Source organism: Cariama cristata, unplaced genomic scaffold, assembly GCF_000690535.1.
Source record: "Cariama cristata isolate BGI_N322 unplaced genomic scaffold, ASM69053v1 scaffold1702, whole genome shotgun sequence".
Taxonomy (NCBI): Eukaryota; Metazoa; Chordata; class Aves; order Cariamiformes; family Cariamidae; genus Cariama; species Cariama cristata.
The window spans coordinates 18,326-30,620 of record NW_009604206.1 but is presented as its reverse complement, the minus strand read 5'-3'; the positions used below and the strand labels follow the sequence as shown (position 1 = coordinate 30,620).

The 12,295-nt window shown below is 40.5% G+C and overlaps 1 protein-coding gene across 1 annotated transcript in view; it reads right to left on the bottom strand.

Moving 5' to 3' along the window:
* The window catches only part of KIAA1244 (KIAA1244 ortholog), a gene marked incomplete at its 5' end in the record, with an annotated part of 87,624 nt that overhangs the window by 57,851 nt on the left and 17,478 nt on the right, over positions 1-12,295 (bottom strand). Inside the window, one exon of the mRNA XM_009695477.1 lies at positions 11,434-11,565. Coding sequence (XP_009693779.1) covers positions 11,434-11,565 — 132 coding nt within the window. The remainder of the gene's footprint in view (positions 1-11,433; positions 11,566-12,295) is intronic.

Sequence of the window (12,295 nt, the reverse complement as noted above, 5' to 3'; positions counted from 1 at the left end):
CGTCATGGAACAAGAAACACAATTCCTACTCCCTGGAGTCCTAGCGTACCAACTGTAGTATAAGAGTACATGCATGGATAATAGTCTCAATAAGTAGAAACAAAACAAAAGAAAGAAAGAAAGAAAAAGGTTCTGATGATGATATCATGAAGGTCAATTGACACAAAATGTACACGATTTGAACTGCAATGTAATTAAACTGGCATTACAATGTCTATCCCATATTTTAAAAGAGGTCACTCGAAGAGGGAAAAAGAGGGAACATTTTTAGATTGTAAGACTGTTAAGTGTTACTAACGAAGTTCCCCAAGTGCTTAGCACGTATTTGTAGTAAAAGGCAATTCTCACATTGAAGAGCTTATGGTGGAGTCACATCAAATAAACAAGGTGTGTAAGAAAGCAAGTAGTAGCCCCAAAACGGAGAAAGAGGGAAAAGGTACAAAACTTTAAAGCAACTGTAATCTGTCATCACCCGAGGATGCTTCAGCACTTCACTGCATTTAAGCACCAAGTCCAACATCCATACACTACTGCTATCCTTTTTCTATTCCAGCACCCAAAGTCCCATTGGCAAAATCCTCTGAACATTTGCATTTCTCATAGTTGGGATGCACATAGACACTCTAGTCCTCAGAGTGCTGAATTTCGCAGCCACCTCTAATCCCTTTGTGGGATTCATAAAGGAAGCCTTTCCTGACTTACTTTACTTGCAGGCTTGTAAACCTGGGTGCCATCTATACTCGGATGATTCTCAAATCTTCCCTCAAGGAGGAAAAACCCAGCTAGAAGATAAGGCAGGACAACCCTTTATCTCGTTCAGTAATTTGACATTTAAAGTAGTCATCCACTTTGGACAGAAGGTGTCCTCCTATTTGGCAGAATAATTAGTAACCTGCTCATGTCGCACTCTTTGGCCTTGAAGGAAATCAAGGGCAAAAAGAAACGAAGGGCATTAATGAACTCATGTACATTGTGACACCATGTATCACTGTACAAAACAGTAGATTTTAATTATGGAGGGAAAGGAGAGAGTCTCCCATGAATCAGTAAACCCATAAAACGCCTTGCTATCACAGCAGCAACTGGTGCTCAGCATTATGAATGCACCAGGGCTTCAAACAAGAGGACTGTATCTGGTACAGAAGAACCTCACACATTATCAGTGGTGACATGCTGAATGTTCCCAGAAGACGATGCCCATTAGTTCACTAGACTCGAACAGAACTACCGCTGAACACTATTTATGGTGGTATGAAACCAAGTGAAACTTCTGCTTATGTAGTACAGCTGTAGAAGGGAAAGAAATCATTTAAAGCAATTGCTTAATAGATATTTAACAGGTTTTCTTAACGGCTCTGACAGGGGCTTTTATCTTTAGAATTATAACACTTAAGGGCAGGGAAGATTAAAAAAAGGCTGACTAGCACTGCCAGGAAAGCATTTCCCCCTTCACAGGTTACAGCCTATTTATGAATTAGAAGATATAAATCAGTGTAAAACAAAATTGAAAAAGGACAAATACCAAAGTGAAAAATACCAATAAAAAGTTTAAAGAGATCTCAAATAAAAATGAAGTTACATGCATCCACTACCAAAATGCTCAGAAACGCTGTCAACACATGGGTGCAAGTAAACCCAGAGCTGTCAAGGAAAAAAAAACAGTATATCCCCTGGATGGAGAATTCTGACATTTATTCTTTACAACAAGGGAATTTTTTGGACAGGGGAGAGGGAAGACAACTCCCTTACCCTCAGATATATGCAAGCTTCCACTGAAACTACATGGGGAAACCTTCTGTGTGGCAACGTACTTTACAGCAGTGAATTTAAAATTACTGTTTCAAGTCACTAGATTAATTGGCAAGAAGACAGCCTGAAGACAACCTAAGATGTGGCATCCCACAGGCTGTCTGGCCTGCCAGAGGATTTCACCCTATCCCAGACCACCTCCTGACTTGCATCCAGGAAAGAGATACTAAAAAGCCAGATAAGCTGGTTTTGTGGCTGCAACATCAACCGCTATGCCACATGAAGCTTCCATATCTTTTTCCTGTCTCACAAGAGATACATGTGAGGAGCTCTAGGGCTGAGGACCCCCAGGAGCTGGCTGACAGTGTCAGAACAGCTTATCGGGACACAAGTTCTCACCTCAGCTGCCCCCAGGACCAAATGCTGTTAACAGCTACGGCGGCAGCAATCCTCATCATGGGAAGCTCCTAAGCAGAGAAGGTCTAAGCTGGGTGCATGTCATCCGTGCCACATCTGAAGTACGTGTATGGAAAAGCTATGGCAAGTGACCCCTCCATGTCACTGTTGTGCGGTCAACTTGGCTGGCAGACCTTGGCACTGTCACCTCCAGTAAGCAATAACATCTGGCAGCAGGGAAAAGATCAAGTGGCAATATATGAAAGTTCAAAGGTTTCTATATTTGGTTTTGTGATCACACAACATCTTTCCAATTCATTTTCTTAATGGTTAAGCAATCTCCAGGTTCTTGGTATGTGTTTAAGACTAAAGAAAGCCTGTAAGAACTTGTACTTTTCACACCAGCCAAGTGTTAAATTACACTTTCCAGAGCTAGGGACTTTCTACTTTCCACAGTGGCACTGGAGAACCTGCGGGTATGACCCAACAACTCACTGCTTGCACATCCTGCACAGCACAGAACGGCTCAGTGGTAAAACTCCAACAGTGCTCGTGTTTCTTCATTTCTGCAAAAGGTCCGCTGTTACAAAAAAGAATGCCAGCCACAGGCACTCCAAAATAACAAAAAAACCAACATAAACAGCAAATCTGTGCACTATTAATTCTACTCTTGAGCATGTGTATTGTAATATAGTATTTGATCACAGCATAGCACAGGTAATTTCCCCCACCCCGACCAGTCATTCATCAGGAAACCCGGGAAGAAACCCACTGCTGAGTTAGCCTGGAGTAAGGAACCCTCCTGCCATCCATCCATGCATCCACAACTGCAGGAGGAATGTCAATGGAAGACAGGAATCCTGCTCCCTTATCCTTCCCACGATTGCCTCAGCCCCAGGGTAGAGCATTCCCCTAATTACTGCTTTTTGTGCCCGACCCCAACGATTTTGACTCTGCTACACCAATCGGGACAGTTCTAACACGACAGAACGAGCACGTTCTCTGTCCAAAAACATCTTCATAACCTCACAGCTGAGGGAGCACGGAGAAAGCTACAATTTTTGCATTAGAATTTCTCCAGGCAAAAAACTAAGCCTACTTTTCTATCCTGCAAACCTTTCAACAGCCAAGATCAAGCCTCTGCTGAAATTTTTCAAGCCACGTGGCTGCCCAGACCCACAGAGGTTGTTCAGGGCTATGAATTCAAGCACAGAAAGGTACTGAGGAAGAGCCACAGATCCTGGGAAGAGGCTGGATTTTTGAGATACTGCCTTCACTACTGACTGGAGGCAGCTCCCACCCAGTATCCATACGGCCATATTCAGGCCATTACCATCCTCATTCTCTTGTACCCGTTAAGGAGAACGCTCAGGTATTTAATTCAAGACTGCAGTTTCCGCTACAACGGCCAGGCACCTAAGAACCAGGGGAGTTCGTTAATCACAATCTTAATTATGAGTACTAGGCATTTACCGTAGTTCTAATTAACTTGGGAAAGGATGAGCTTATCTTGAAACACACAAAAGAGGTCACTCAATCCATTGGAATCAACCTGCTTCCTTGTAACTAAGCACATGAAAAACATAACTTTAAAAAGTAACCAAGAAAAAAAAAAAAAAAACACAAACACAAAAAAACCCCAAACCCCAAAAAACAGTAAACCCAAGAGAGTCTGGATTTGTAGTTGGCCTACATTACAACAATTTAACTTACGAAAAGACTAAGCAGAGGAAGGACTAAGGACTCTAGCCAGCATTCCTGGGCAGGACTGATCTTAGAAAATAATCTTATTTGCATGACATTGCGCAAGTCTTTATAGCCTCCCCTCTTTAACAGTGCAGACTGCTAACACACCTCTGAATTACGGACTGGACAAAAATCAGTTATTGCTTATGACAGCTTGTATCAGGCACCACTGTTACAATAACTAATGAACACATTCAGGTGAAACTTGCTTCTACAAATTTTCAGCATTTTATTCTTTTTTTCTTATTAATATACACTTTAAACCAGTTCTGGATTAAAGCATGCAAATAAGGTTGAATAATAGTTTTTATTTTTGACTTTATTTGAAACGTAGTACTTCTTTGCTCAGAAAGAGACTGGACCGCAATTCATATTGCAAGTGATGTTGAAAAATGTTTGCAACAATGCAGTGCATAAAATATATTGGGGGAAAAAATTATCTTCTATGCCAAAATTAATATATTAATTAAAATATGTAGACTACAGCAAGTATCAGCTGGTTGCTGATTCTCACTCTGATAATGACAGTCTCTCTTCTCCATCTCTATTTACCAGTTACATTTTCACTGTTGCACCAACGAATTCTTATTTTTAATGGGCAGTGAAATCACTCTTTTTACTCCTACATAAAACTATTATACATGCCTTGCCTCAAAGAGGCAGCACAGGGAATAACATAGTTTACATACACCTTTAAATCCAAGTCGTTTCAGTCCAGCTTCCTCCTACATTTAATTTTACAGTTCAAGACAAAGCAGAACAGTTGCAAATGACATTCTATTAGGCATAACCAAGTTGTATGTGGAAAGATACGTTTCATAAACTCTCACAAATATATATATATTCTCATTTTTTTAAGGTTAATGTTTATTACAGTTATCTGCTCATTTACTAGTATTCAAGAAAAAGGTGGAGAATGTAATTATCCACAGAGGCTAGGATTTTACAGTTGTGTTCTGTCAACATCTTGGATCAAACAGTTTAGAACAACTTTTCAAATACATAATATAATTTGTTCTCTGTCATGGAGAGCCAAAGAAAATAATTAACTTGTCCCCCATCAAACCCTCCATATCTTTGAAAAAGAAAAAAGTTAGACTGCCTGTTCAACAGCAACAAAGTTCCTGCCACTTTTTCTGAAAAAGTTAACAACAAGTTTTGCTTGGTTGCTCGAGCACAATCCAGCTTAATCCGATATTTGCGTTAGATCAGGACTATCTCCCTGAACCTGTAATAACATGGTTGGGCAGAATCTAAAACAAGTCAACTATGATTGTTAAAAAACTAAGAACGAACAAAAAATTGTCCCCAATCTTTCTGCTATTCCTTGTAGATCTTCAATGGTGACCTTCTCAAGTGACTAGTTTGACACAGTAACTGCAGCCCTATTAATTAAATTAGTTATTAGAGAAAAAAAAAATTAATAAAGACTAGGAGATGGCTCTTAGTACTCAAAGAATCACTTTGCATCTTTAAAGCATTATGGTAGCAATCTCAGAAAGAATAATTACAAATACCCAACCTAAAGACAGCGTTTCAGAGGCAGAGCTATTTGCTCCATTCTGTCCGCCCTTACACAAGCTAAATTTTACCACAGAACTCTAATTCCGATTTCAGTTCTGAAAATATCCAAAATGAAAACTGAAATCACAAAAAGAGATGTATGGCATTATTACTGGAGAGTTCCCAAATGCTGTATTAATGGATCAGAGAAGAGACAAAGAGAAAAGATTGCCTTCACACAGAAGATTTAGCAAGGGTTCACTAAACCTCATTCACACACTAAAAAGACTTCTGTTTGACTCCTCACTGAAAGCCTACAGAAGAAAATTTATTAAAATTTTGCCTGTCAGCAAGCAGTACACCTAATCCACTAACAAATGCAAGTTGGAGTCACTGGGAATAAACAAACCTTTCCTAAATGAAATAGCTGTTCCCCATGGACAATAGGTAAATAACGGGAATTAGAAGAGTCTTCTCTCTCTCAGTCCACCTTGGAAGAATATTTTTTTGTTTCAGAAAATCCTCAAGACTCTTTCAAAAAAGACCACAAGTGGAGTAGCCACAAACACCACGTGAAGTCTTCTCAGAGGTAATAACAAACAAAGCTTGGAAGCTCCACTGACAGAAACATAGTATTTGTAACACGCCTAGCACATCATAACACCATTAATTAGATTAGTGAAAGAAAGACCAAATATTTAAAAAGACATCAAATCAGAAAACTGAGTTTCCATCACAAAAGGTAAGTATTCTCATTCTTGCTTGAAAATTTCTGTCTTGCCAGCTGTAAATTTCTTGGGAAATCCAGGCACAAGACTGAACTGACATGCACTGGATTACATGACACAGTTTTATCTGTGACTGAATTAAAAAAAAAAAAAAAAGGAGGCAGTAGAAAGTGAAATTTTAAATAATCAATCATGTCTTTCTTTTTAAAAATAACTTGTTTAGTGCCAGTACCCATTACATCACAGTGTATCTGGTTTATCTGGAGAGCTTATTTCTGGGTGAGGACTCATCTACTAATTTGCAATTATTCAATAAACTCTATTTTTTGTTGTTATTTGAGAATAATGTTATCACAGTTAGAGAGAGAGAGGAACTCCATTATTAAGAAGATTGCCAACTTATAAATGAAAGTCACCATAACACCAGCGAGAAGAAAGGGGGGGAAATAAATAAAGAAAGAAGAGTCCTTGCTGTTTTGGATTCTTTCTACCCTACCCACTTCCTTCATATTTGGTTTCACCTGCTTCAACACCACAGTTATGTTCAAAGCTGAATTCCAGTTCTTCCAGGAGCCATTCCTGGAGGAACTGGATTTTAGGGTCAGGGTTACAGATGAAAAATTACCAAAAAAATCAAAGAAAGTAAAAATCACAGAGTTGTTGAGGCTGGAAGGGACCTCAATCCAGAGGCTCAGCTACAGATTAGTTTCCTTTTCCACGGCTGCTCTGACCATATCTGACATCTTTTGTCCATACTGTATGTGCTCCTGCAAGCAAAGGTCTAACTGCATGAGGTCTAACTGCACTTCAGCCATTTTAAAAACATCTGAAGCCAGAATTTAAAAGCAACAACCCAGGAAAAAATAAAAAAATAAAAAATCAGGATCCTCCTACTCCACAACCAAGCCCAAACCCATGATACTAAACTTCAATCCAGAACACGTGCTCTTTCCACTGCAGACTATCCATTTGCTTGTTAGTCTAGTGCTTAAGGTCAACAACTTGTCCCTACTCCTCAACACGAGAGACACCCTTGCATTTCACTCAGTTATAACACGGCCTCATGTCACACAACAAAATTTTTCCCACTTCTGGGCCAGCCATACTGCATGACCACGTTCATCTAAGGTAAGTGTTGAATTACTGCCTCTCCTATTTTCTCTATACATCTGCAACTGTATAAACAGAGCAGCAAGTCCTTCGGTACCTCACTGATAAAACACTGAATTTGATTACTGATCAATATATCTCCTCCTTTCCCAACTCACATGAATATTGTAAAGAAACCATACAAGTCAAAATAGATTATTCTGTTTGAAACTGCAATTAAGCTGTTGATGTATTACAAGAAAATCGACCAGGCACTATATGATCGTATGATTTTCCATTCCCGTCATACAACCAGCTGAGCACAGTAAAAACACAAACTGGTAATACATATATTAGAAGGCTTTTCAGTGTGACAGCAAAGTATTAGGGCAACAGCAAAGGTGAATGCTAAAGTGTGTCAAATCAATCTGCTTGTGTCAGATACACTGCTCCCTCTGGTCACACTTTCTGGATTACTTGGTTTCTCAGTACCTTTTAATATGATTTAAAGCACCTAAATAACCTCAGTTTAGTCCCCAGTGTGAAAATACTAATAAATATCTGTCATAAAATGCACCAGAGGTCCGGAGAATACACAGACAACACAGTCATTGAGATAGTCTAAAGAAATACGAGGTTGAGCTGCTAAATAACATGCAAATCTGAATGCAAAACGTGTACAGGCCAGACAGCTTGCTTTACCATGTGGGAAATCAAATGCAGTTAGCGTTTGTTATAGGTGCCATTCACCTCACAGAGAAACCAGAGGCTTTCCCTCTTCCTCACTGAAATGACCACTGCCGCCTTTTGGGCAAAAAGACTGCCATTGACATAAGAATTACCCAGTGCTTAGTAATAACAAGGGTGTCCTCCAAAAAGATAAACAAGGACTTCAGAAATTCACTTCTAATTTGGAAATTCAAGGGGGGAATTTCCCCATGTAATCACTTTACATGAAACATCTAAGAGAAAGGCACAATCCACAGCTGGTATTCAGAAGAACTAGAGATACTGGCAGCAATCCCTAACCTGGAGTTTAGTTTAAAATTTGCTTATTACAAAAAGTAAAATTCCACTTTAAAATCAAAGTTTATAAAACAGGTAAGAGGTATCTCACCTAGCACAGAGGAGAGAGGTACTGTGAGAGAGGAAGGCTTTGCGTTCATCTTGACAGCTGCACGCGGGCAGTATAAATCTGCCCTGCCTGCCCAGGCTGCCCTCCAGTACAGCCCCCAGCCCCTGCCCTCACCTCTGAGCACTTCTCAGCATGCTGGTTTTGTGATCCTCCAACCTGGGAATCTGTAAAGCATGCCATGACACGCACTCTTAAAAATAAGGATGATTTGGTACCTAGCCATAAATTAGTGAGTGTCGTTCCACTTTTACAAGAGTGGCCCCAACTGCTTGGTTTTTTCAGTGCCAGAAGAGGTCCAGCTAGCACTCCTCTCCATTTATTTACCGCAACCATTACAGTTACTCTATTCCATCCCTGTCTAACACTGCCCCTTTACAACAATATTTGTCAGGTTCCAAAAGCGTACCAAGCAAGGCAACCAACTGCACTTACACCTCTGTACCGTGCTCTTCCTTTCACTGCCAATTCCAACTTGCAGTCACCCGAACACAAAAAGCTTTACAAAATGCTCTCCTCAGCTAATCAAATCCCTTCACACTTGCATCTGCAATACAGGTGGGTGACAACAAACCATTAAAATAAATATTTAAAACATTTGTTTTGGATAATATGTGAAGTGTGAATTTGTGGTATACACTTATTGGGAACAACAGGAGATATTTTGGATAGGATTTTCAAAAAAAAACCCCAAACACAACACATTGAAGTGATTTAGGAGCTTACACGCCAGCATCATACAGTGAAGTCTCTACTCCTGCACCTCTATTTTCACATCTATTTTGCATGACTAAAAGCTTTTGTGTAATCTTTGATGGTTGTAGTCTTAATATCTGCAAGACTGGTGCAACCTCTACTCCTGCACCTCTATTTTCACATCTATTTTGCATGACTAAAAGCTTTTGTGTAATCTTTGATGTTGTATTCTTAATATCTGCAAGATTGGTGCAACTGTGCAGTCAGTCACAAAGAACCAGGACAGCATCACTGCTGACCCAGTTTCACACAAACCTGCTCACACTCAGGAGTGTCTAATGTCTGCACCGAATAAAGATGTATTTAATCTCCTCCGGATGGAATAACACAGTCTAACGTACAATCATATGCTGCCTTGAGGACCCATTTTAGCAGATCCGGGGATATAAATGCATTGCTGAGACCAGCTGCTTGAAAAACCCCTGAAGGTTTTAGCCATTCAGGCAGGCCTGGGTTAGCTACAACATTTTCAAGTGTGGCAACGGCATCTGTAACCTTCAGGTTATGATGTAAAAAGATCTCTGCTTGATTCGACTTTTAGGCAAGGCTCAGATTTAATGCCTCTTGAGTTTTAACCGCCCTGATTACAATGTGTTTTGGCCCTCTGGTCTCTTGAAATATTCAAATCAAAACAGAAGTTTTCCTTTGCTCTCAAGATGTAAAGATGCAGCCTGATTTTTACCACACATGCATGCATTTCGCTGTGTGTTTAGCCAGAAAAGGATTTGTACATCAAAATTTCACTCAGTGGAATGAAGATGATGCTCCCTTTTCTCTTCTGCGCTTAAACTGGAACCTAACATTTTTTTTAAAAAAAGATGCATACATAAATAAAATCTTAGGTTTTGGCTTGGGTTTTATGTGGTTTGCTGTTCTGGGGTGGAGTTTTTTTTGGAGCTCTCACATATCAAGACAAGTTGAGAAGATATTCACTCATAGCTGTAGTAAAATACACTGCTCACATTCTTCTCAGTGCGGGGGCAACACATCACATGCATGTCACGGCTTTCAAAGAAACAGTGTGCCTGCAGATTCTGAATCTGCAACACTCAAGAAGGTAAAAAAGCAACTTGCAGAAAATTACTGCACACTAAGAGAGACTTGCTGGTTCAGTAGTGCTACTTCTTAGCTCTTCCCCTTTCCCACAGTAGAGACAAAAGAGGCAGGAAAGAGGCACAGTGGGTTAGGGATGCAGAGCTGGGTGTCACCAGTTAAGCCCGTACCTGGGCAGAAGCCTGCTCCCAGAGAACAGGTAACAGTCCACACAAATACTCCTCCCTTTTTTCTGCTGCTAGGCTCACCCTCCTGCATGTTCTGACACCGAGGGCATATCGCACCCAGGTAGTCATCTTCAGTGGCAAAGAGTACAGCTAGTACAGAGCAGTTTGAGAGCGGATAACATATTCATTAGAACAAGGATGTCACAAGTAAGAAAGAAATAAAATACTTAATCTATGCACTTAGAAGTCAAGGATAGTCAAATAGTAGATCCAAATATATCAATCAGTACTAGGTACAGTGAACATGCAAAAAGGACCACCAGGTTTGTTCCAAAATGGTTTTGACCAATGATCAGCTATAGCACAAAAAACCCTGTAGTACAAAGTCTACACCCAAACATCTGAGAACTATCCACCACTGTATTGCTTCACACAAACAACACAGATATTGGAAGTCACCTTTTTATGGCAGTACTGGCGACTCATACAACCAACCCAATGACAGGGCAAGGAAATTTGACAGCACCTCCCCTCCAAAACAGTACCTCCAGGCTGCTGAGCTTCCTAACACACACAGGAGAATGCTAAAGCATTTCTAGAAATGGAATTTTACACTGAGTATACAAAACAATAATTTCCCTTATGCACTAGTCCAGGGGTATTTTGGTGCCTAAACAAATCACGCTCCATCAGTAGCACTTTACAAAGAGAACACATAGCTAACAAACTTGAAAGAACCAACACACACACAATTCAAAATTACAATCCTGGACAGCCCACCTCATGAGCACTAAAGCTCAATATCAAACACAAACTTCCAAATCTACAAGTCATTTATCTGTGAATTCCCGTGGAGTGAACTGATTGTCCTGTTTCAGCTTGCTACAACTGGGACCACCGGTGCACTGACCCTATATATAAACTATCTCCTATTTAACCCAGGGAAACACAAATCAAGTAGAAATGAAAACAACTGACATCAGCCAGCAGGAAGGAGGGAATCAAATACTGTCCTAAGGTGAAGATTTCCAAGGCAACAAGTAATTTATTGGCCATCCCCAGCACTCCGTCACGCAGCCTCTGTTGCAAGCACTGGCGTGTGTGAAACACCAACCTTCATCACTTCAACCTGCAGGTCTTCGTTGAGCGAAGGAGTCACTTTGACGGCATTCAGCATCTGATTAAGCAACTGTTTCTCATCTGAGTCTGTTTCCACGGATACAAACCTCTCATCAGACAGCAGCTTCTGCAGAGAGAAAATGGCAATGTACAGGTTGAGACAAAACTGCCTCTGCCCAATTCTGCTGTAAATTACTACACAGAAACATATTTGTGTTTGTTAATATGGTGGCTTGGTGGCTAGGTTTTCTATCTACAAATTCCAAATTGACCCAGTAACATAAAATACAAAAGTACAGCAAAGTACAGCAGATCTGTGCCACGATGAGGAGACAGTTAACATCTTTCGAAATCTGCCTGATGAGATTTAACTCAATTTACAAGGAAAATAGTCTGTTTTTCTATATAAACGAGAATGTTTTGTTTGGTATGAGAGATATGGAGCTGCTGGAGAGAGTCCAGGTAAGGGCCTCTAAGATGATGAGGAAATTGGAGCATCTCTCTTATGAGGAAAGGCTGAGAGAGCTGGGACTGTTTACACTGGAGAAGAGAAGGCTCGGGGGGATCTTATCAATGTCTACAAATACGTGAAGGGAGTGTGCAAAGAGAACAGAGCCAGGCTCTTTTCAGTGGTGCCCACCGACAGGACAAGAAGCAATGGGCACAAACTGAAGCATAGGAGGTTCCCTCTGAACTTGAGGAAACACTTTATCGGGATGGTGACCAAGCACTGGCACAGGTTGCCCAGGGATGTTGTGGAACATCCATCCCTGAGGATATTAAAAAAACATCTGGACATGGTCCTGGGCAACCTGCTGTAGGTGATCCTGCTTGAGCAGAGGGATTGGACCAGATGA